The 25,623-nt window shown below is 40.7% G+C and overlaps 2 protein-coding genes across 4 annotated transcripts in view; both read right to left on the reverse strand.

The window, feature by feature from the left end:
- The window catches only part of CCDC168 (coiled-coil domain containing 168), a 35,825-nt gene extending 33,201 nt beyond the window's left edge, over positions 1-2,624 (reverse strand). The window contains exons 1-3 of the mRNA XM_037729392.1: positions 2,394-2,624; positions 2,243-2,276; positions 2,110-2,152 (exon numbers count right to left, since the gene is read on the reverse strand). Of these exons, the coding sequence (XP_037585320.1) occupies positions 2,110-2,152; positions 2,243-2,276; positions 2,394-2,624 (308 nt within the window). The remainder of the gene's footprint in view (positions 1-2,109; positions 2,153-2,242; positions 2,277-2,393) is intronic.
- Positions 2,625-9,265: 6,641 nt separating this feature from the next.
- On the reverse strand, positions 9,266-16,929 carry TEX30 (testis expressed 30). Of its 3 annotated transcripts, none has more exons than XM_017501418.2 (6): positions 16,796-16,927; positions 13,124-13,198; positions 12,417-12,647; positions 11,387-11,438; positions 10,415-10,620; positions 9,266-9,730 (listed from the first exon to the last, which is right to left on the reverse strand). In XM_017501418.2, exons 2-6 carry the CDS (start codon positions 13,136-13,138, stop codon positions 9,551-9,553), a joined length of 684 nt encoding a protein of 227 aa, XP_017356907.1. In that variant the 5' UTR covers positions 13,139-13,198; positions 16,796-16,927; the 3' UTR covers positions 9,266-9,550. The 3 variants fall into 3 exon arrangements, with proteins under 3 accessions (XP_017356907.1, XP_037584904.1, XP_017356917.1); XM_037728976.1 differs by having other exon boundaries at positions 13,124-13,212; positions 16,796-16,925; XM_017501428.2 differs by lacking the exon at positions 13,124-13,198 and having other exon boundaries at positions 16,796-16,929.
- Positions 16,930-25,623: the final 8,694 nt, after the last annotated feature.

A 25,623-nucleotide genomic window follows, 5' to 3' on the forward strand; every position in this document is an offset into this window, starting at 1 on the left:
AAAAAAAAAAAAAAAAATGTTTATAATTTTCTAATATTTCTTTACTTTCCTGAAATTAAATTCATAGATTAAATAATTATCTGCCTATGCATAACAAAAAAAAGGGACAAAAGTAACTGGCACAGACTGTTAAAAAAAAAAAAAAAAAAAAAAAAAAAAAAAAAAAAAAAAAAAAAGAGGCAGAACAATGATATAAAGCTAGACCTGTTTTAAATTCAAAATTTGTGTTTTTTCATCATAATATGCTGGTGCCACAGGAGCCATGTGGATTAACTCCTGTCTAGGCAGGATGGGAATAATAGGGCACAGGGATGGAAAATCTTTAACGTGTCCTTTCTGGAGGACACTTCGAGAAAAGTTCTGTCTCTCTCTCTTTTTTTTTTTTTTGAGACAGAGTTTTGCTATTGTTGCCAAGGCTGGCATGCAATGGCACGATCTTAGCTCACTGAGACATTTGCTTCCCAGATTCAAGCGATTCTTCTGCTTTAGCCTCCATAGTAGCTGATATTACAGGCACCCACCATCATGCCCACTAATTTTTTATATTACTAGTAGAGACGGGCTTCCATCATGTTGGCCAGGCTGGTCTCGAACTTCTTACCTCAGAAAGGACAGGAGTTTCTTCAGATTCTGAAGCTGAAAATCCTTTTTTACTCCATTTCTTCTTGTGAATTCTTCTTACCTGTTAATGTTCTGGTTCTGAATTACATGTGAACATTAGCCCAAAAAGGAAACAGGTCACCACGTGCACCTAACCGCTGTAATATCTCAAATGCTGACTCTTGGTCTGTCCAGTTGGACCTAACGCTGTCTGCACTACCGACTTGCTGTAGCTTGCGCTGGCATTCCTGTTCCCAACCAGGCCTGACAAGGGTTCTTCCTGCTCATGCCTCTGGACATTGTTACAGCTTCCCTGAGAACGAGAGTTCCTAGTTCCGAATACGAAAATATCATAACCAGATTAAATGAATAAAGCCCTTTTATACCTGACAAATGAAAGAAATTAGATGTAGATCAAGTAATCCTCTGATTCCCACAGCGACCAGCCACACAAGTGACTAGTGATCTAACTGAAACACAAAACCGTGCCACTCTTATGTATAACCACCGCTAGTGGTTATTATCTGCAGAACTGAATCCAGACTTTGACATATGGTGTAGAAAGCCCTCCACGACCTGACTCCTACCTACCTCTTCACATTCATCTTCCACCACTTTCTAATTCAACTTTAACATTCCAGCAACTCTGAAATAATAGTAATTTCTTGCACATTGCTGCTGTTTCCTGCTCATGTCCTGGAATGTCTTTCTTATCCTCCTAAACATGTTTCCTTTTTGGGCTAATGTTCATTCATCCTTTAAAACTCAGCTCCAGCATAACATTCTTTGTGAAGCCATTCCCAACACCCTAGGCTGACTTAGGTATCTCCTAAATGTTCTAATATTTCTGTCGCGATGTCACCATATCGCAAGGCAATTAACCTTTACGTACACATCTCCACAAGAATATAAGCCTCTTGAGAACAAAGACTATCTTATGGTTTGAATCCCAGGGTCAGAGTCCACTATATAGTAGATACCTAATAATTGTTGAATGGATTTCAATTAAAACAACTGAAATATTTATAGCAACTAGAGTAGTGATTATGTCAGTATTTAATCCCTAGCACTGAGAGAACTTGCCAATTCTGATAAATTCTGATTTTACAAACTCCTTTCATATCACTCATGCAGCCCCTAGCTCAGTGTTTTCTTGGTCCACAGTAAGTGCTACACAAATGTCTTTTCAATTGAATTGTAAGAACGGATGTGTTGGAGAGAGAGTTACAGTAGGAAAGCAAGCCACTGATCCTCTTCAAGCCTTATTTTCCTCATCTGTAAAAACAATAATAATACTATCTTCCTTGGAGGATAATCTCAATAATATACAAAAAGCCCTTAACGCAGCTTGGAGCATAGCAACCATTTAAAGTAAATGTTAGACTGAATCACGATGTTGAACAGCTAGGAAAGCCCTTCTCTGAAAATCAGAAGTAAAGGCAATTTTGAATAGAACACAACCAACCTATTTCATTTAGCTTCAAAATATATATGTAATATATCACCTACCTTTCTTCCGAAGATGAGTTAATAACTGACGAATTCTCTGGAGCTGAGTAGGAATAAAAAAGTGACAATATCAATGAAAAAAGCTCAGGTTAAACAAGTTTTATATTAAAATATGAAGTTGTATAATATTTACCAAATGCCATGCTCTTCAGGCAACTGTCTTCCCTCTATTTTAATGGAAAAAATTGTTAGAGGAGTAATCCTGGTATCAAAGTTCAGAAATTCTAAAATTATTCTTATGTGTGATTTTGAAAAACAGGGAAAGGGAAACCAGTTGTTCTTACCTCCTGGACATCTGAGCTACCCTCTTCAGGAAGTGTGGGATTCTTCCAAAAGTATGCACAAGTTTTCATGAATATTATCTCAAAAATAATTCCTAGGAAAATTATAAAGAAAATTGCCATCCAATCATTTTGAATAATCCAGGACTCTAGAAAGTCCCATAATGTCAAAAATGTATTATCTTCCAGTTCACCTGCTACCTCTTTTTTAAAGGAATAATATTGCTTTGACATTTTAATGTAATATGTGAAAGAGACTGGTGTCTCATTCAGAAGTCCTTGATTTCAGAGGCCCTGAAATATAGAAAGTTGGTATGCCAAACTCATAACCATGTGTAAATTCAGCCAGTGCTGCCCTTATCAAGGGCAGCAGTGATTGCTCCGGGCCTAAGTTAAGTGAGGTACGTGTCATAGTGGGTGTTTAACTGAGCTCATATCAACTTACTTTAGCAATAATGGAAGTTCATAGGTAAGAAATGTACAGTGGTATGCGTAGTTTTTTACTAAAATTCAAAAAATTATATTCTCTTAACTTCACAGAAAGCAACATAATTCTATCATGGATTGCCACTGTCCTATTATAAATATAAAATAAATTTGAATTGGTGGAAAGGATTTGATATAACCATTTCTATTAACACCAGCAATAGTGTATTTTATACTTCTTTGTGGTCAGGAAAATATAGTCCTTTCTTGAATGAATATAGATAAGGTTGACAGATTTAGCAAATAAAAACATTAGATGCCCAATTTAATTTGAATTTCGGAGAAATGTCAAATAATTTTTTTTTAGTCTAAGTATGTCCCATTGCGAGTATGGAGAATGTACGATGACTTGTCTTTAATGGGCCTGATTTTTTTCTTAAAATAGAACACATTTCATATTTCTTTTTGCTAGCAGGGTCTGTTGGCACCATTCTCCTTCAACAATCTGTTGATATGCTGAAAGCTAACATGTCTTTGGAATAACCTCCTGGTGAATTTCCTTTTCACCCTGTCTGCAGTGATTCCAAGGAGCTTCTTGTGAAGTGCTTTCTGATGTCAGAATTAAGGGTGGGGCAGAGGCAGATGTCAGTACAGTACTGCTCACTTTCCGTCAAAGTCTAGTGGGTAGGCCTGGAAGCTTGCTGAGCAAATACAATTTTAATCACAAGAAGACAGGATAGTCTGGACTAGTTATGAAAATGTTAATTAACACTACCTCGGATTTAGAGCACTCTTCCTTTGAAGGTGTGATTAGTTAATATTTCCTTTGTAGATGTAGTTCATTAATGCTTCACTTTTTTTGGTTTTGTTTTTAGTACCTCACTTATCCAAGATAGGTTGCGCAAAGAAGTAGTATTTATTACACGCAAGGAAACTGTTTAGGCCCCTTTTGTCACATCAATTTAAATAAGTGCAACAAAGATTTACAAATTCAGCTGGGTAAAGTGGCTCATGCCTGTAATCCTAGCACTTTAGGAGGCTGAGGTAGGTGGATGGCTTGAGCCCAGGAGTTTGAGACCAATACTAGGCAACATAAGTGGACCCCCGCCTTTACCAAAAATTTAAAAATTAGCCAGGCATGGTGATGTGCATCTCTAGTTAGTCTCAGCTACTCAGGAGGCTGAGATGGGAGGATTGCCTGAGCCTGGGAGGTAAAGGCTGCAGTGAGCCACGATCCCGCCACTGCTCTCCCATCCTGGACAACAGAGCAAGACACTATCTCAAAAAAAAAAAAAAAAAAAAAAATCAGCTCTTACTGTTGCTGAACATTAAAACTCATGAGATCAATGACATTCTAAATGTTAGAATTTATAGTCTTCCAGTCTCCTAGATCACATGTACAGGTATTTATAATCTTTATTTAAGTATAACTCTTATCTTGAATTTTGTCTTTGCAAAGAATGGCCCTTTAGAATTCCTCTGGATTTTTCTAGCACTATGGTAAAGTACACCTTCCCTGTACTCCCCTCCCCACAAAGACAGCTGAGGTAATTTTAGTCTCCTGGGTTTCTCTATAAAATTTAAGCAGCTGGAAAAATACTCAGTTGCTCTCACCTACTTGCAGAAATTCTCTAAATCATTTCATGATAACTATCTTAAAAGGGATTCACTGTTTCAACACTTTCTTCTCTCTAGTTCCTTAGATCTTTCCAAGCTTTATGGCACTGAATCCCTAATTAGTATTCCACCCAAGGGTTCTTAAAGAACTGTGAAGGAAGTGCTGCATACCACTCCTGTTGATGCTTAGGTTTACACAGAGGTAAGCATTATCCCTCTCCAGGGCTTTGTCATGTTTGTTACTCATGTACTTGCTACTAACAAAAGTATAATGATCTATTTTTCAGCATAAATGCTTCTGTGCCTTGGACTAGAAACCTCTTAGACCAATGTCAAGTGAACGGCATCAGAAGTAAATACAAAGCAAGATTCACTTGCTTAGAGAGTAAAAAGAAAAAAATATCTTAGAAAGCCCATTACAAACCGTAATACAAAATAGACGCTACAAGGAAACACAAGAAAAATTCTATTAACGTTTTTTTTTTAAACATCCTATTATATTTATCAGTGTTACCATCTTTGAACTATTTGGACATTATGAACTTCATTTTTGTTTTTTACTTAATAGGAAAAAGTCCCAATATTAGATATATAAAATAGTAACATGAAGCCAGAGATTGTTCAAAACTGTTAGAAACTCTTAGTTTAATATCTTAGTTTAATACATTTCTTGAATAATAAATGTGTAAAGCACTGAACGAGGAACCAAAACATGCTTTAACACGTTTTGTTAAGATGAGGAAAACAGTCCCAAGCTTGAAAGAATTTGTAATGTGAGGTGGAGGTATGACTAACTTAATGAGAAGGCAGAGTGCGGTTAACAAAGAAATGAGGAAGGTATCACAGGAGTTTGAGGAGAGATTGGTTTGGGGTAATTTCAAGGAAAGCTGTAAAGAGTGGGGACAATTTTAAGGACCTTAAAGAATGAGTAGGACTTGGAAACAGGTAAAGATGAACAAAGAAAGTAGTAAGGAGAGTCAGAAATACTTCTTCCATTTGACAAACGTTGACATAGTCCATGTTAGTTATAGCACTGTTTACAGGTTTGAAATATGGGAAAAGAAGGCTGAAATGTTGATAGAGCCCAACTGGGAAGCTACCTTCAGAGACCTAACAGTTTTTAAATTGGAAGTATCAACTGGTGTATCAAAGGAAGGAGACAAGAAAATAGGAAAATCAATTAGGCTACTGCAGTGGTAGATGAGAATTGATAAGGGTCTGAATTAGAGTGATGGTGGTGTGAAAAGGAGAGTTAGAGACTGAAACCCAGGATTTGGCAACTGAAAGAAAGCAAATGGCTGCGTGTGGTGGCTCACGCCTGTAATCCCAGCTGAGATGGGTTGCTTCAGTCCTGGAGTTTGAGACCAGCCCGGGCAACAAAGCAGGACCCCATTAAAATATTTGAGACCTTGTCTCTACAAAAATTTTAAAAAGCCAGCTGCAGTGGCAGGTGCCTGTAGACACAGCTACTTGACAGACTGAGGCGGGAGGATCCCTTGAGGCCAGAAGTTCAAGTTTGCAATGGGGTATGATAACGCCATTGCATTCCAGACTGGATGACAGAGTGAAACCCTGTCTCAAAAAAATAAAACTAGGCTGGGTGCGGTGGCTCACCCCTATAATCCCAGCATTTTGGGAGGCGGAGGTAGGCGGATCACTTGAGGTCAGGAATTCAAGACCAACATGGCTAAACCCTGTCTCTATTAAAAATACAAAAATTAGCCCGGTGTGGTGGCACACGCCTATAATTCCGGCTACTCAGGAGGCTGGGGAATAAGAATCGCTTGAACCCAGGAGGCAGAGGTTGTAGTGAGCTTAGATCGCACCACTGCACTCCAGTCTCAAAAACAAATAAAACAACAACAACAAAAACCTAAAATAATAAAAGAAAGCAAATGGATCAAGGAGAGGGATGGAAGAGTTAATGGTGAGAGAGAAAGGACTTACAGATAATCCCAAATCTGGTCTGTCCCAACATGGGCACTATTGACATTTTGGACAGGATACTTCTTTATGTGGCTGCAGTCCTGTGTATTGTAGGATGCTTAGCAACATCCCTACCTTCTACCTACAGAATGCTAGTGGCACCCCAACCCTGGTCATGACAATCAAAAATATTTCTAGACATTGCTAATGTCCCCAGTCCCCTGGCTGCAGACCAGGACTGGTCCGTGGCCCACCAGGAACCAAGAGGGGGCAAGCAAGCATTACTGCCTGAGCTCCACCTCCTGTCAGATCAGCCGTGGTATAAGGTTCTCACAGGAGCAGGGAATGCTATTGTGAACTGTGCACATGGGGGATCTATAGATTGCAGGCTTCTTATGAGAATCTAGTGACTGATGATCTGGGGTGGCACAGTTTCAACTGGAAAACAACCCCACCCCTGCCACCCCCACCCCAGTCTGGTTGAAAAATTGTCTTCCACGAAATGGGTCCCTGATGCCAAAACAGTTGGGGACCACTGCCCTAAGGGGTAAAGGTCCCCCACCAGGTGGGAAACATTAGTCTAGGTGAGTGGTTATGAGGCAGGAGAATAGGGTTTGGAGGCAGGAAACCAAGACCAATTCACCCTGACTTCCTACAACTAAATTAATAGGGAAATCCCAACTTTCCATGCCTAAGTAGCAAAAGAACCAGAAGCTACTCCCTTTGCAAATCCCCACTTTTCTGTGCAGCAGATGGAAAACTGAAAGTACCTCTGATTGGTTGCATAGGAGTGTAACTTTGTAACTTCACTTGTCTCTGACCAGCTGCTTTCCCAACTAATCATACTGATTGTGGGCCACCATTTGCACAGGGTGAACACCAAGTAGCCAATGGGAAACCTCTGGGAGGTGCTTGGACCCCAGAAGATTCCTTATCCAGGGCTCTTGAGCCACTGCTCGGGCCGCTCCCACATTGTAGAATGTACTATCATTTTCAATAAATCTCTGCTTTCATTGCTTCATTCTTTCCTCGCTTTGCTGTGCATTTTGTGCAATTCTTTATTCAAAACGTCAAGAACCTGGACAAATTGCAGTCAAGACCCTCTACCGGTAACAGTTATACCATTAATCAGGGCCTATAAGAAGAGGGCCAGAATGGCTTTTACTATAATCTCAAACTTGAAGGGGCTGAACATTTTCCTGCAAGAAGTGGCATATCTATGCAGAAGAGCAGATGTAACCTTTTTTAAAAAAATGTTTCAGATTTAGATATATCATTTGTATCTTTCTCCAGGAGTTATATGCTCCCCAAATATGGCTAGCTATAGTCTTCAAATGTCAAGCCATTACATCAATAAGGAACACAACTCAGGGGAAAGATCAACTTTAAATGATCATCTATCTACATTACTTCTGTATTTAATATAGTATCTTTGGTTATCATATTATGCCTATAGTTTAACTTTGCAAACTCAAATATTATACATTGTATAGCCTGGTTAGTAGGCTTTTAAATGTTGTGTTGTACTTTAACATTATGGTCTGCTTTGTAGTAAGTTGTCCTTTGTGTTTTCCTTTTCCCATTTATTTCTGGTTAACAATACTAATGTTCCCCAATGACTTATAGTTGTTAATAGACCAGTGATTCTATCTTCTTGATAGCTTTGGATATTTTTTGTGTTTATAATCTTTTGATACTAGTAGTGTTTTAAGATTTCAAATGTTAAGTATTGTTACTTAAGGTTGTAACTTAGTTACACAAGGTTCTTAAAAATTTAGGTTCAGGAAATGACTTAGTCAAAAAGTAACTTATACAGAGTAACAGGAATTTTAAATTCACAGTTATACTTCATTCTATAATATGAAAGATTTGGACGTTACCTAGGTTTTCATTCATTATTTAGAAAAATAATATTTTAAATCTACTGATTCCACCTGGGCAGGAGGAATGAGGGGCCTCAAAAATCTGCAAGCCGCCCAGGTCGCTTGAGGCTGTTTCAATGACCTAACATTAAGAACAGTAAGAGGATATGCAAAAGATTTACTATAAAAAACCATTTATTACTACAAACTTTTATTTAACATCAGCCTCATTACCTTTTGTGAACACTACAGGAAATACAGAAACTTTTTATATATAACTCAATACCATTCAAGCTTGAGATGAGGAGATAGCTGAACTTCCCAATGCAACAGTAAGTGCCCCTAATTGCCTAGATATAGCAAAGATGTTATTACCAAAATTTAGCAATTATTTCTCTTTTTAATCAGAGTGGTCTACCTGTTGATTTTACACACAGTTTTTTGTTTTTTTGAGACAGAGTCTCACTCTGTCACCCAGGCTGGAGTGCAGTGGTACACTCTGGGCTCACTACAGCCTCCACTTCCTGGGTTCAAGCGATTCTTCCCCCTCATCCTTCAAGTAGCTGGGACTACAGACACGCACCACTACACTTGGCTAATTCCTGTATTTTTAGTAGAGACGAGGTTTCGGCACGTTGGCCAGGCTGGTCTCAAACTCCTGGCCTCAAGTGATCTGCCTGCCTCGGCCTCCCAAAATTCTTGGATTACAGGCGTGAGCCATGGTGCCCAGCCTCACACATTATGTTGTAAGTTCCAAGTTTTTACTCATCTTTACAAACCCAATGAGGTTTGCTTGTAATAAGCCTTTAGTGAACACTTCTTGAATTAAAGATATTTCATTCTAAAAAGTCTTCAGGGTCCCTATATTTGAAACATATGTCCACTCCTGTCCCTTCAGTGAGATTCATTAAAAGATTAGATGAAAAGATATGTACATTTTATAAATCTGACTAGAGTAACCCTAATAAAGTTTTGTTTTCCTTTACTGAAGATGACACTGCTCTGCAAAATTTCTCAGTTGCATATCAATAAAACAAAAGCACATTTGTAACAAAATTCAAATGTTTAATTTTTTTCAAAACTTAATTATACTAATGAAAATAAATTATATTTAGACCACCTTCGGTATTTTTACATCATCTTTATACAACTATAACAGTGCTTTCAAAAGACGTTTTGTGACAGACATTAATTTCACATTTAAAACGTGTTTCAAAAATAAGGGAACATTAAAGAACATCAAATTAGTCTGAAATATATCTCAATGCTGGGGCATATTGTTCTTTATCAAATTAACTGTACGTGTATTCAAAATAACATGGCTTTTAACTAAGGACATTTCTTGTCCATTTCAGTAATTTCTTGGATCCAAAACAAAATCTGTGTATTTATTTCTTTGAAAACATCATTTGTTGACCGTCCTTTCACTGCCATGGAATGATTTGCCTTCTCAATCCAGTGGATTTTATGGGGAGCTTGCATTTTCTGTGCCACTTTCTCCAACAAGTTCTAAAGAAAAAAAGAAGAGGATACTAATGTTCTATTGATATTTAATAAAAGGTCCTCTCTCCTCCGCCTATACTGGCATTCATTCACAAGTATTCATTAAACGCTTTCTCACAGACAACTTTCTAGGCAACAGAATGTGCGAGGAAATGTCCACGAATGTGGCAGTCCACTTCTCTTAGCTACAGTAATACCACATATCAAGCATTCATTACTGATAATAAAATGTTAAATAAATTGGAGTAAAACAATTCATTTTCCCCCCAAAATATTTTTCCCAAGTAAATTATACGCTCTGGGGAATACGAAATTGTTTGATAATATTGGGCTAATATTTAGTAATGTGTAGACATTGCCAACCCTTTCTCAAGAGTCAATTTTATAACAAATAATCTGCCTGAATGTTGAAATGATTAAAAAAATGTACAGCCTAGTAATCCCCAAATCAGAAGATTCAGATATTAATCCTTCATTTCCCAAATAAGGCTCATATCTATCAGGGAGACAAATTTTGTCACTATATTTCTATTTTTAGGGTCTCAAAAGCAACAGGGTAACCAAAACACAAATCTAGTGTTAGTCAAATTAGCAACTTTTAAAAGAGACTATTGCAGGAAATATCTTGCTCCCAAGATATTTCTACCTTTCATTCTCTTTCATTCACACAAACATTGAGTTATAATTCACCTTTTCACACATTTCATCTGCTGAGCCTGACACAAACAGTACAGGTTCTTTTAAACGGAAGAGGTCTTCATCTCTGAGTTTATGCTGCTGCTTTGGATGGTGCAGTGGATAAGAAATACAAATGAGACCTCGAACAAAATCATCAGCATCATCTGGCTCAATGTGACACATTACAGAAGCAGCTGCTCTTGAGCCCATTGAACGACCTAAAATCAATTAAAATTAAGTTCAGTTTGAAATATAAACTTTTACATAAAGTAGCAGCGATGAGTGGCAAATTGGATCTTTTACTGTTCATCCTATCTGTTTACCAACAAATTAACTCCAAAAGATAGCAATTAACAAGATGCAATACCAGGCTGGGCACAGTGGCTCACACCTATAATCCCAGCATTTTGGGAGGCCTAGGCGGGCAGACTGCCTGAGGTCAAGAGTTCAAAACAAGTCTGACCAACATGGTGAAACCCTATCTCTATTAAAAATACAAAAATCAGCCAGGTGTGGTGGTGCACGCTTATAGTCCCAGCTACTTGGGAGGCTGAGGCAGGAGAATCACTTGAACTGGGGAAGTGGAGGTTGCAGTGAGCCAAGATGGTGCCACTGCACTCCAGCCTGGGCAACAGAGCAAGACTCTGTCTCCACAACAACAACAAAAAACTAAAAACTGATCTTAAGTCAAATGTTAAAAAAAAAAAAAGGCAATTATTTTTCTGAAAAACACTTAAAAGGACAAGAACAAACCTTGTAAAGGAATCATCATATGTGAGAGATGAATAAAAGAAGCTCAGATTATAATACATATACATGAGGTTCATATTTGCTTTAAGTATATAAAGTGTTTTAACATTAAAAAAGTGACTTACCAAAACAACAACAATCCTTAAATTAGCTTCCTATGATCAATTAATTCTCCATTACCTATTCCTATATTAAAATGAGTAATTAACAAGTATTCACAAGTATTACACTTACCTCCAAGAAAAACTCCTGCAAGTTTGTATTCTCCTGATGTCTTTAGGTAATTCTACAAAAATAAATAATTAGTTCTTCACATATAAAATATTCCACTGGAAATGCAAGATATATTATTTCTCATCATTACTGAAATGTATGAAAATCTATATAAAGATAATCAGAAAATCTTAAGTAATCAGTCCTTCCTCTTCTGGTCATGCTTTCACTATTAAATCACTTGTTAGGTAATACAGGCAAGTATATGAGGAAAAAGTCAATCTACCATTACTAAAATATTAAAGCACTAAACTATTTTTACAGAACAGATTATATTTTAAAAAGGCCAGTAAAGCCTTCCAACTAATAACAAATTTGATAGTGTTAACATCTAAAGTTCTGAAAATCTTATTAGTAAGCTTGAAATTATTTAGATTGGTGTGCGAAATCTTTTGGCTTCCCCGGACCATAGTGGAAGAACTGTCTTGGGCCACACATAAAATACACTAATGATATCTGATGAGCTAAAAAAGGAAAAAAATTGCAAAAAAATCTTATGTTTTAAGTACGTTTGCAAACTTGTGTTGGGCCACATTCAAAGCTGTCCTGGGCTACATGTAGCCCATGGGTTGGACAAGGCTGATTTAAGGAAACTTTACTGTTATCCAGGGATTTTATGCAACCTATACAGAAAACAGTATCATATTTGTATATGCATAGTATGGTAGATGAAATACTCTAGGATGCCAAAACTATATGCTAAAGTTACATAATTCCAGTGAGAAAAATCATTAAGTAGTTTAGAAGTTTCCTTACACTTCTTGGCAATCATGGAGGAACATTTATGATGTAAGCATTCAGCTCCATGGAAACTGACGACAAGGGAAATCTGACCACTGAAAAGCTTTCAGGTACTGCTGAGTTTTCTAAGAATACGCTCATTCAAAGATTTTTAAAATTAAACCAAATGACTACTAATACAATTTATCTTACATTTATTAAGTATTTCAAACAGAATTCTATTATAAAAAACATAAAGAAATTTTCTTACCAAAACTGATTTATATGCCTTAATTCTATGTACAATATTAAGGCCTTTGCAGGTAAATCTCAGGCAAAAAAACCCATGAGATGCAAGATGGGATGCCAGTGACATCAAATGAGGAAGATTCATATCTCCTGATGCTCCATGTGTAAGAATTATTCCATATGTTAAGCTCTTGTTAGGTACCAAACAAACGGCATCTAGTAATTTATTTCCAAAAGGTATTTTTAATTTAACCTGGAATTCAAGAGAATAAAGGGATCAAAAATTACTTTCTTGCCTATTAAGTCAACTGAACAACTATATACATGTTTTCTCTGCAAGGCTCATAATTCAAGTCACAGCCTCCAAATAAAAAGTAGTGATATTAATAATAGTATTTAAGTGCTTACTGTGTTGGGTGCTATTATAAATGCTTTGTATGTATTAACTTATTTAACCTTTCTAACAATTCTATGAGGCATCATCATCCCCATTTTATAGATAAGGCACTAAATTATCTATTTATAGATAATACTTGCCCAAGGTTATATAGCCACTAGCTAGGATTTACACTCAGACAGTCTGCTCTAGATTCCTCACTCTTAACCACTTATGCTATACTGCCTCCCACAGTGAAAGTGGAAAATAAGATTACTCTGAAGCCATATAATTACAAATAAATAAACAAAAAACCAGGAACCCTGAAGATGCAGAACATATGAAAATATTACCTCTGTATGACTCATTTTCACTGTTGAATAACAAACTTAAAGTGCATTTACATCTGAGAAGCAAAGGACATCTCCCTGAAAAGAAGATTCTGTTGTGAAAGGTGAGTTGGCAGACATGGATATGACACAAAAATGTATGAATGAACACATTCAGCAGCTAAAATAAACATTTAGAATTACTTCCCTAAAATCTGGTGTCTTTACATGTACATTATTCTATGGGCACTCAGAATTGGTTAGAGGGCCAGGTGCAGGGTTGGCAGATGTTATAGAAGATGAAGCAAAGGTAATACTTTGACATGGAAACTGTAAGGTAATTCATATCAAAGTAGGATGCTGTATATTGGAAAAAATGATAAAGTAAAAATATATATATACATTTTTCTAAGAATCTTCATTCTAAACCAACTATCCTAAACTTAATTTTTCAGCATCTTACTAACACTTTTTCTTCATCATTTTAGTTCCCAAGCCTTCCCATCCATATCTTGTCACGTAACTTTATAGTGCTGCCAGGAGACAGAGTATATATGTCTTTACCCTATTTGCTTTGGACTTGGCTATGTAACTTGTTTCAACTAATGGAATGTGGGTAGATATTTCAATGTGTGACTTCTGAGCTAAGGCATAGCAAACTTCCAGAAGCTCTCTTGAACTTTCACCCTCAGTCATGAGAAAAACATGCTATAGGTAGTTTTGCATTTTCAGCCTGGGTCTCAAAACGAAGACACATGGAACAGATCTGAACCCAAAACTGAAGACTGACGTCCAGACTAGTCTAACTAAAATCTAAACAACCGCTGATCTGAAGATCCATGAGGATAAAATGTAAGCCACTGAAATTTTGGGGTTGTTATGTAGCATTCCTTCCTATGTTAAGAGCTCAGGGTCAACATCAGGACCTCCCCTACTCACCCATTTTTTCCATTAACATTTACTTATTCATTCATTCATTCATTCAATAGGTAACAACAACATGGTTTAAAGTTCAAAAGGTACCAAGCATATGAAAAAGTCTCACTCATTCCACTTTTGACTTGTCATCAGATCCTCTCTCCAAAGGTAACCAACATTACCTGCTTCTTACTTATCCTTCCACATAGCACTGAACTTATTTTCACACAAGTGTAAGTATATGTATAAAATAAATTCCTGGGAGAGGAATCACTGTGTCAAAGGGTTTGTTCATATATTTTTTACAGAGTATTCTTTTCAAAGAACTTCCTGAGGTGAATATATTTCATTTCTGAATAGGTATCGTGTACACACGGTACATTTTAAAAATGTAAATAGAAATCAAAGGATTTGTTTATAATTTTTTACAGAATTTTTTTTCATAGACCTTCCTGAGGTGAAGAATACATTTCATTTTCGAATAGGTATCATGTGCACATGGTACGTTTTAAAAGAAAATGCAAACAGAAGTTTCCTTACACTCTTCCCCCAGCCTCCAAGTTCCTTTTCCTTCCTAGAAATCACTATAACCAACTCACTATGTACCTTTCTCCATCTGTGTGTGTGTGTGTGTGTGTGAGCATGTAAAATTTTCTTATTTCAGCCTGGAAGGTGTTAGTCTGATCTGACTGCAGAAGTTCTAGAACTGAGTGGGAGAAGGGGGATGAAGGACTTCAAGCTTCAGTGTCCCTGTCTTCATACACGTAGCCCCATAATTAACTATGCCCGGGTTTCTCAGTTCAAAGATCCTCTGTTTTACTTTCACAAGAGAATAAGCCTCCATCCAGTCTTCTAACAAGGGGAAAGGCAGTCACCAACAGCGTGAAATGGGGAAGGGGATCTGGATATCCAATTGCTTCTCAGATTTCACCTAAATCATCTTTCTTTAAAGCTCCCTACACAGACCTCCTGCACCACCACCACCTTCATTCCCAGTACCACAGCTGTCCAATGCTGGCAGTTTCCGTGCAGTTTGAAGATTCTGTGGTTAATACAGGGTTTGCTAAGGTAGCCGCGTTTTAGAGCCCGCTATTTGATTGCCGGTGTTTCCTTTCCTATTCTCCCACTGTTGGGAGGTTTATTTGTTTTTATTTTTCAAATCCCCTTAATGTAATTTTAGCAAAATTTCAGAAAAGAGTAAATTTAGATGCATGTACACAATCACTATCTTAGAATGCTTCTTTTTTTTTTTTTGAGACAGGTTCTCGCTCCGGGGCCCAGGCCTGAAAATTCAGTGGCACAATCATAGCTCACGGCATCCTCGAACTCCTGAGCTCAAACGATCCTCTTGTCTCAGCCTCTGGAGTAGGTGGGACTACAGACGCTCACCACCACACCCACTAATTTCTTAAAAATGTTTTTGTAGTTTCACAGGCTGTTCTCAAACTCCTCAGCTCAAGTGATCCCTGTGCCTTGGCCTCCCAAACCGTTGGGATGCCAAGGGGTGCGCCACCTTGCCCGGCCTGCTTTACTACTTTACAGACTTCACAATGAACAGTGTGTTCTTCACGGTTGGTGCACTCATGCTGGTTTACTTCAGAAACACTGGAAATGCCCCGTAATACAATCCCCAACAAACCTGCTCTAGATCGCCTGAGTTTGTTTTTGTTTGTTCTTTTTTTGAGACGGAGTCTCGCTGTGTCACCTAGGCTGGAGTGCAGTGGCACAATCTCGACTCACTGCAACGTCCACCTCCCGGGTTCAAGCGATTCTCCTGCCTCAGCCACCCAAGTAGCTGGGATTACAGGTACCCACCAACACACCCGGCTTTTTTGCATTTTTAGTACAGACGGGGTTTCACCATGTTGGTCAGGCTGGTCTCGAACTCCTGACCTCAGGTGATCCGCCTGCCTTGGCCTCCCAAAGCGCTGAAATTACAGGCATGAGCCACCGCACCCCGCCACTGTCGTCTGGGTTTTCATTTCTGGCTGTTTTTTCATTTCTGGCTTAGGTTCAGAGAGGGCAGGGTTTGAAGCCTGGCCTGGCCTCAGTGCCCTCAACGGCGATGGTTTAGATGACCGGCTGGAGGTGCTGCGCCCGCGAAACGCCAGCGCCAGTGGCGTCCGGGGCGCCGGCTCCAATGGCTGGGCCGTCGGCGGAGTTCTAGGACAAGTCCTACTAAGAACGGCTGGGCGATCACTTCTGACGCCACGGAACGGAGACGCCACAGCCCCTTCAACTTTCAGTTAACAACGTTCTTGCTTGTTAGGTCCACAGCATTACGCTGGCTATCGTGGGGCAAACAAAAGCGTTGAGTCCAGTCTCACAGGGGGCTCCGCCAACCACCTCGGCAAACACGGAGCGAAAATTCAAAGCGGGTCTCACGGGCGTGCGGGGCTCCGCGCTCGGGCTCGGGATCCGTCCCCTCAGCAAATGCGCGCTGCCCGGGCCGCCCCCGGCGACCCCTCTCCACTCGGAGGCTGCTTCGAGCCAGTCACCCGGGACTGGGTGACACGGACCAGGTTGGCCCCGTCCGGCTCTCCCCGCCCGTACCAACCCCACACTCCGCCCTCCTACTCGGCGAAGCAGAGGAAGCCCCCACCGGCTGGTGCCCGCGGGCACCGAACTGAACGGAACGCCTCCCGGCTCGGACCAACGGCCCCTGAGGAGCGACGCCTGCGAGCATCTAACGCTTCAGGCGGGCCTGCCGGACGCTCTCCCCGTCCCCCAGGAAGCTGTCCCTCAGCCGGCGGCGCCAACCGCCACCGCCGCACTTACCGGGGAAAGCAAAAGTGGCCGTGGGCACCCAACCGCCCTCGCTCCCTTCAGGGAGCTGATTAGCGCGCTCGAAGCGACCGCCTCGCCGGCCCCGCCACTACGTTCGACCACGGCGCACGCGCGCGCAGGCCACGCCCCCGGGTGCGCGGGCCGGGCCGCAGAGCACGCCGGGAGCGTGAGTCTCCCAGCCCGCCACAGCCGGGAGCGGTTGGCGGGGAGAAGCCGAGCCAGGGGAGGGCGCCAGGGTGCGCCGCCGCCACAGCAGCACGCGGACGACTGGAAAGCCAGCCCCGCTTACCTCCTTTTCCAGGACTGCTCCCCTCGAGGCCCTTCCGCATCCCAGCCACCACTCCATTCCGAGGCGGGGTCAGCTCTCACCAGTCTTTTCGTCACACCTCCAGTCGATTTGTTAGTCCCGTTAGGGTCGAACGCTTACAGAATCCAGCCGCTTCACACACTTCTGCATGGGGCCCAGCCCCCTGTTATCTTCGCGCGGGTAACTCTAACAGTCACTACGATGGTGGCTTGGCACCATCTTGCCCCCGCCTGGCCCTCGTCGGCGACGCCGCAGCCACGTGGATGCTGTGGAAACCTACACACCCCTCCCACTTCCCAAGGTTCCGCGCTCATCGCCGCAGCCAGAGGCCGGCCGTGGCCTGAGCCGTTGCAGGCGATCGGTCCCCCACCGCTCCCCTCTCCATCTGGCTCCTTTTCTGGAGGCCGCAGGCAGCCCGGCCTCCGCTGTCCTCACCACCACCCACCAGGCCGGACCCCACGACGACGGGCTTTTGTCCCGGCTGTCCCCCCCCCCAGCGTGGGCCGCGTGGTTTTCACAACGAGGCCTCCCCCATCGCCTCCCGGCTCTTCCTGTGCTTCCCCGGTCAGTGTCTCCTCACTGCACTATCAGCTCCCAGGGGAAGACAGGGTTGCGTTTGGTACATTTTTGTTTTAACCGTGAACCTCCTGTGTATGAACAAGGCTCGGAAAAAAAAAAAAAAAAAAAAAAAAAAAAGAGAAGGCAGGCAGCATAACCGAAACTCATAAAGCCTTAAATCCCTGGGACAGAGCACCTGGGAACACTCAGATGTGGGGACATTGCCATTAAAATGCCATCTTTGAGACGTTGAGAAAAAGGCATCTCTTTTAAGCAAAAAAAAAAAAAAAAAAAAAATTTCTTGAATGAATGAATCTTCCCCAAGCCCAGTGCAGTTGGCACCTGCCCTCTTTTCTGTCACGGTGCATGTAAGGAAATACATTCCACAAAACCACGTAGTCACTGTCGTTTATCACAAGTGTTTCCCCAAATTACAAAGTCTGAATACTTCTTTTGTCTCCTAATTTTTTAGCGGTGTGTTTTAAAACAACTTTCTTTACATGCCATAAAATTCACTCATTTGAAGTGTACCATTCAGTGATTTTCAGTTATTTTAGAACCATTTGCAACCATCACTATAAGAACATTTCCATCATCCCCCCAAAAAGTGTGTGCACACTTACAGTTGAGGTAGGAGATCAGCAGGACTTGTTTTCCAAGCACTGGTCACCACCCCAATGATCGAAACAAGACCAGGTCACAACAGGATGCTCTAAAAAAAAATCGGACAAAACTTCCCTAAAGAAACCGGACCAAACTAGCTAAAACCAGGTTGGCGACCAAAGTAACCTCTAGTGCCCTCACTGCTCATTATATGCTAATTATAATATTTAGCATGCTAAGATACTTACACCAGCCCCTGACACTTTACGAATGCCATGGCAATGCCCAGACCTTACCTTATGGTTTAAAAGGAGAGGAATCCTCAGTTCCAGGGGAACTCCCCACCCCTTTTCTAGAAAATTTGTGAATAACCCACCCCTTATTTAGGTATGATGAAGGAGTATGTATAAATATAGCTAGGCAGTGGTCAGGCTCCTTGGCTCATGCCAGTAATCCCACCACTTTGGGAGACCGAGGTCGATGAATCACCTGAGGTCAGGAGTTGGAGACCAGGCTGGCCAACATGGTGAAACCGGGCATGGTGATGGGCACCTGTAGTTCCAGCTACTCGGAAGCTGAGGCAGGAGAATTGCTTAAACCCGGGAGGCAGAGGTTGCAAAGCCGAAAAGATTGCACCACTTCACTCCAGGCTGGGCAACAGAGCGAGACTCCATCTCAAATGTGTATATATATAGCTGGCCAGCAATCCATGAGTGTTATTCTGCCTGTGAGGTAGCCCTGCTCTGTTTACCAGAAGCAATTTTCCTGTGCTTTGTGGCTCTGATGTACTTGCTTTGCTTTCATTTTACTGCCAGCTTGCTGTTGAATTATTTCCTGTGAAAAGTCAAGAACCCTCTCAGGCTGAGCTCCAATTTTGGGGTTCACTGGCATTATAGCCATTCTCTGTTCCTACCCCTATCCCTGGGCAGCCACTAACATACTTGCTGTCTCTCTGGTTCTGATAACTCTTGTTATCACAGAGTCATATACTGTATGGTCTTGTGCCTCTAGCCTCTTGTACTTAGAATGTTTCAAGGTTTATCCATGCTGTGACATGCATCAGTATTTTGTACCTTGTTAACAACTCATATGTTTTTATTGCCAAATAGTATTCAGCAATTTTGAGTATCAATTCGCCATTTGGTGGACATTTGAATTCTTTATACTTTTTGGTTATTATGATTGATTCTGCCGTGCCATTCAGAGACAGACAGTGATGTAACGACAGGAGCAGAGAGATTTGAAGATGCCAAGATGCTGGCTGAGAAGATGGAAGAGGGGCCCCAAGACAAGAAATATAAAGAATGCAGCTCTAGCAGCTGGAGATGGCAAGGAAAAGGTTTCTCCTCTCAGGACTCCAGGAGGAATCAGCCTGCCAACACCTTCGCATTAGCTGTGACACTGGTTTCAGACTGTTTTCCAAAACTATGAAAGAATAATTTGTTGTTTTCCACCACTAAGTTTGTGGTAATTTATCACAGCAACAATAGGAAACTAATACAAAACCTTTATTTATGAACCAAAAATTGAATTTCATATATGCTTCACATGTAATGAGATATTCTTCTTTTAATTTTTTTTCAGCCATTTAGAATGTGGAAATCAGTTTTAGCTTGCAGGCTGTGCAAACACTGATGGTGAGTCAGATTTGGCCTGCGGGCTATCGTATAAACTATCCTAAATTAAATATTAGTGTAATGAATTCAGCTGTGTATTACAGTAATAATATGTAATAACCCTCAGGTTTTTATAATGTTTCAAAATTAGAATGCCATTAATGGAATCTATTACAGATTAATGCAGCAAAAACAAAGCCAAATAAAAACATGAACATTTCAATAGATGTCTTAAAAACATTTAATAAAATATAATGCTTTTCCTATTAAAAAGGAAATAATTCAGTATTAGGAAATTTTATTTTAATAGTGGTTGTTTATCATAAACTATACCAAACATTTACCCAACAGTAAAAAACTGTAGCATCTTTGATCATCCAATCTAAAGTAGCTATGACTATCTACCCCACCTTTTCTTTATAATACCCTGTTTTCATTTATCACAATCCATAATTGTTTAGTTTTTACTTGTTAATTTTCATTATTTTCCAGAATAGACAGCAATTTTTCTCTTCTGTATCCTTAGGGCATAGTACAACGTCTGGCACATACTAGGTGCTCAAAATTTTTTGAACGAATTCCCATTTGTAACGCTAACTTCATGTGTCAAGTTAGCTGATCCATGGTGCCTAGATAATTGGTCACACATTATTTTGCATGTTTCGATGAGGGTATTTTGGGATGAGATTACCATTTAAATCAGTGAACTGTGAGTAAAGCAGAGTGCCCTCTGTAATGTTGGGTGGAGGGGGCTCATCCAATCAGCTGAAGGACAAAGTAGAACAAAAGACTAGCCTCCCCTGAGCCAGAGAGACTTTGGTCAGCAGACAGCCTTCAGGCTTGAATTGCAATACTAGTCTCTCCTGGGTCTCTGGCCTAATGGTCTTTGGACTTTAACTTCAGATTTTGGAATTGCTAGCCTCTATAATTGTGTGAACCAATTTCTTAAAATAAATCTTTATATTACACACACACAAACACATACACCCCTATTGGGTCTATTTTTCTGGAGAATCCTGACTAATAATATACCATTGAAGCCTAAAAGACAATAAGAATGCTTATTATCACCAGAGTCATTCAACACTGTTAGAAGTTCCAGCCAATGCATTAAGGATAGAAAATCAATAAGATTATAAATATGGTAAAGAAGATATACTGTCGCTTTCAAATATGATTGTTTTTGAGAAAAACTAAGTGAAATGTATTAGATTTAATAAAATTGTTCAGTAAGGGGTTAAGTACACAACACATAAAAATCTATAGTTTTCTTAGCTACATTAAATAACCAGCCAGTGAGACTCTGTCTCTACAATAAAAAAAAAAAATCTTTTGAGGATTAAAAGAGACTGAAATGGGAGTATAAGACATGCCATAAAGTAGAGGGTGTGCAGCACATACCACAAAGTACTAACTCCAAAATATATGTCTATGAATCCACCAGGAAGTTGAACAACTTAGTAGAAAAATAAGTAAAAATTTAAAAAGATTAAAAATTTTACAGGAAAGGCAACACAAATGGCTCATAACCATAAGATGGTCAGCCTCATTAATTATCAGAGAAATGAAAATTAAAACATAATGTGTTACCATTGTGTACCAATTAGATTGGCAAAAAAATTATAAGTCTGATAATATCAACTATTAGCAAGAAACTAAAGCAACCGGAAATTCAGTACAGCTCTGGAAGGAGCATAAATTGGGACAACCAATTTGAAGTTATTTAACATTCTAGTGAAATCACAGATGTGCATTCCTTATAACCCAGTAATTCCACTTCTAATCAAATGTGGCCAAGAAACATGAATAAGAATGTTCATTGTAGCAATGATTGACATTTCCCCCAAATGGGAGGAATCCAAATGTTCATCTGCAATGGAATGGTAAAATAAAGTAATCATATTATATGGTGAAATACTGTCCACATATTAAAATGCATAAGGCTGGGCGCAGTGGCTCACACCTGTAGTCCTAGCACTTTGGGAGGCCGAGGCTGGCATAACAGTTGAGCTCAGGAGTTTGAGACCACCCTGGGCAACATGGTGAAACCCCATCTCTACTAAAAATACAAAAAATTAGCTGGGCGTGATGGCAGGCACTTATAATCTCAGCTACTTAGGAGACCAAGGCAGGAGAATCGCTTGAACCTGGGAGGTGGAAGTTGCAGTGAGCCAAACTGTGCCACTGCACTCCAGCCTGGGTGACAGAATGTGACTCTGTCTCAAAAAAAAAAAGGCAAGTAACAACAACAAAAATTTGATATGATTCAATTTATATCAATTTCAAAATAGGCAAGAGTAAACTGTATTGCTTAGGGAAGTATACATAGGTGGTAAAACAAAAAGCAAAGAAAAGATTATCACAGCCATCGTGTTAGTGGTTGCCTGGGAGCAGAGAGGAAATGTGATAAGGTGAGGCACTATGGTCACTTCTAAGCAATGTTCTATTTCTGAATCTGAGTGGAAATGTCAAAGCAAAACCAGAGCTGGACAATCGTTAAAGTGGTAAAAACAGATATTATACTCAGGACTATTGCAACAGGGGAAAAGACACTCCAATATAGGATTGGGCTCAATTCTGAATACAGCATGGTTAAATGGGCATTTATAGCCAAGGAGCAGGGTGGAGGTCAGTGGGTGAAAAATTACTAAGAGGAAATGCATCAGGGTAACAGAGATTCTGGTTAAATAGACCTCGTAGGATTCTAGCTGAAAACAAGCCAGCATGATCAGACATGATATGGGGGTTGGTAGAGGATGAGGAAGCAGATTAGATACAAAGCATAATCACATATGGAGGGTGGGAAATTTTTGTGAAACAGATTTAGCAGGGTTCTTGCTAAAATTGGATTTTATAAGGCAGTCACAGATAAGCCTATTAGGAGACTGAACCTTGTCATGAAAGGTTTGGCTGTGTCTCTACCCAGATCTCACCCTGTGGCAGGCCAGGTCTCACTAATGCAGACCTCCATAACAACTGTTTCAGTACTGACTGAGTGGTTAAGTTAAATATTGAAAGCCAGTGTCCTTATACAAAGGCTGGAATGTAACAAAAGCCCACCAAAAGTTTTGCCTAGGCCTTACCTGAACCTTAAATCATGATTAAACAAGTTTTACTGGAGGTCTTAAGAAATTCCCAAGGCCTCAACAAACAAGTTTATTGGGACTCCGAAGGAACTCCCCACACCTTTGTGACTTAGTAGGAGACAAGATAAGGGTACTCACCCAGTGCCTGGACTCATTTAGATCAAGATTAAGTAAATTTACAGAGGCTCCAGAGGAAGGTCTTCAAGACTCAGACCTTAGTTATAGATTAAAAAAGTTAATCACTTAAATCTTTAGATGAATGCACGCTTACACGTAGACATATAGCTTGGAAGGCATATAGGCTCTGGAAAACTTTGTAGTTTTGAGTTGGTCTGGTGGTAATTTCCAAGCCTTCTCCCTATAGCTGGTTACAGAAATAAAAACTCTCTTCTTCCCCAGTTCATCTGCATCTTGTTATTGGGCCATGAGAAATAGCGGCCTGACCCTTGGTTTGGTCCACGAACAATCTTGAATTGTAGTTGCCATAATCCCTATGTGCTATGTGGATGGACCCAGTGGGAGGTAATTGAATTACGGGGGCAGTTACAACCATGCTGCTGTTCTCGTGGTAGTAAGTTTTCACAAGATCTGATGGTTATATAAGGGGCTTTTCTCCCTTTGTTCAGCACTTCTAATTCCAGCTGGCATGTGAAGAAGGATGTATTCACTTCCCCTTCCACCATGCTGTAAGTTTCCTGAGGTCTCCCCAGCCTGTGGAACTGAGTCAATTAAACCTTTTTCCTTTAAAATTACCCACGAGTGGGCATGTCTTTATTAGCAGTGTGAGAACGGACTAATACATTAAATTGGTACCAAAGAGAGTGAGGTGCTGCTGTAAAGACACCCAAAATGTGGAAGTGACATTGGAATTGGGTAATGGGCAGAGATTGGAACAGTTTGGAGGGCTCAGAAGAAGACAGGAAAATGTGGAAAAGTTTAACACTTCCTAGAGACTTGGAGGGCTCAGAAGATAGGAAGATGTGGGAAAGTCTGAACTTCCTAGAGACTAGTGGAATGGCTTTGACCAAAACGTCTATAGTGATATGGACAATGAAGTCCAGGCTGAGATGGTCTCAGATGGAGAGGAGGAACTTGTTGGGAACTGGAATAAAGGTGATTCTTGATATGCTTTAGCAAAGAGGCTGGCAGCATTTTGCCCATGCCTTAGAGATCTGTGGAACTTTAAACCTGTTAGAGATGATTGAAGGTATCTGGCAAAAGAATTTCTATGTGGCAAAATGTTCAAGAGGAAGCAGAGCATAAAAATTTGGAAAATTTTCAGTTTGACCATATAATAGAAAAGAAAAACCTTCTGGGGAGAAATCCAAGCTTGCTACAGAAATTTGCATAAGTAACGGGGAGCCAAATGAGAATTATTTAGACCATGGGGGAATGTCTCCAGGGCATGTCAGAGACCTTCAAGGCAGCCCCTTCCATCACAGGTCCAGAGGCCTAGGAGGGAAAAATGGTTTTTGTGGGGCAGGCCCAGGGCTCCTCTGCTGTGTGCAGCCTAGGAACTTGGTGCCCTGTGTCCCAGCCACTCTAGCTGTGGCTAAAAGGGGCCAAGGTACAGCTTGGGCCATGGCTTCAGAGTGTGCAAGCTCCAAGCCTTGGCAGCTTCCACATGGTGTTGAGCCTGGGGTGCACAGAAATCAATAATTCAAGTTTGGGAACCTCTGCCTAGATTTTAGAAGATGTATGGAAACACCTGGATGTCCAGGCAGGTTTGCTGCAGGGGCAGTGCCCTCACTGCTAGGGCAGTGTGGAAGGGAAGTGTGGGGTTGGAGCCCCCCACACAGAGTCCCCACTGGGGCACTGATGAGCAGAGCTGAAGAGGGCCACTGTCCTCCAGATCCAGAATGAGAGATCCACCGTCAGCTTACAACTTGTACCCGGAAAAGCCATAGACACTCAATGCCAGCTGTGAAAGCAGCTGGGGTGGGGGGTTGTGCCCTGCAAAGCCATAGGGGTAGAGCTGCCCAAGGCTATGGGAGCCCACCTTTTGCATCAGTGTGACCTGGATGTGAGACACGGAGTCAAAGGAGATTACTTTGGAGTTTTAGGATTTAATTACTGTCTTGCTGGATTTTGGACTTGCATGAGGCCCATAGCCCCTTTGTTTTGGCCAATTTCTCCCATTTGGAACGGGTGTATTTACCCAATGCCTGTATCTCCATTGTATCTAGTAAGTAACTAACTTGCTTTTGATTTTACAGGCTCATAGGCAGAAGGGATTTGCCTTCTCTCAGATGAAACTGTGAACTTGGACTTTGGCTTAATGCTGAAATAAGACTTGGGGAACTGTTGGGAAGGCATGATTGTGTTTTGAAATGTGAGATGTAAGATTTGGGAGGGGCCAGGGGTTGAATGATATGATTTGGCTGTGTCCCCACCCAAATCTCATGTTGAATTATAGTTCCTATAAACCCCACCTGTTGTGGGAGGTAATTGAATTATGGGGACAGTTACCCTCATGCTGTTCTTGTGATAGTGAGTTTTCATGAGATCTGATGGTTTTATAAGGGGCTTTGCCCCCTTCGCTTGGCACTTCTCCTTCCTGTTGCCAAGTGAAGAAGGATTTGTTTGTTTCCTCTTCTGCCATGATTATAAGTTTCCTGAGGTCTCTTCAACTCTGTAGTACTGTGAGTC

The sequence above is a fragment of the Cebus imitator genome, unplaced genomic scaffold (genome assembly GCF_001604975.1).
Source record: "Cebus imitator isolate Cc_AM_T3 unplaced genomic scaffold, Cebus_imitator-1.0 Scaffold14, whole genome shotgun sequence".
Classification (NCBI taxonomy): domain Eukaryota; kingdom Metazoa; phylum Chordata; class Mammalia; order Primates; family Cebidae; genus Cebus; species Cebus imitator.

Coding starts and splice junctions, on each gene's coding strand:
- TEX30 (XM_017501418.2), bottom strand. Junction 10,621..11,386: donor TGCAGGAGTTTTTCTTGGAG/GTAAGTGTAATA, acceptor AATTGATTTTAG/GTCGTTCAATGGGCTCAAGA. Junction 9,731..10,414: donor CAGATGAAATGTGTGAAAAG/GTGAATTATAAC, acceptor TTTTTTCTTTAG/AACTTGTTGGAGAAAGTGGC.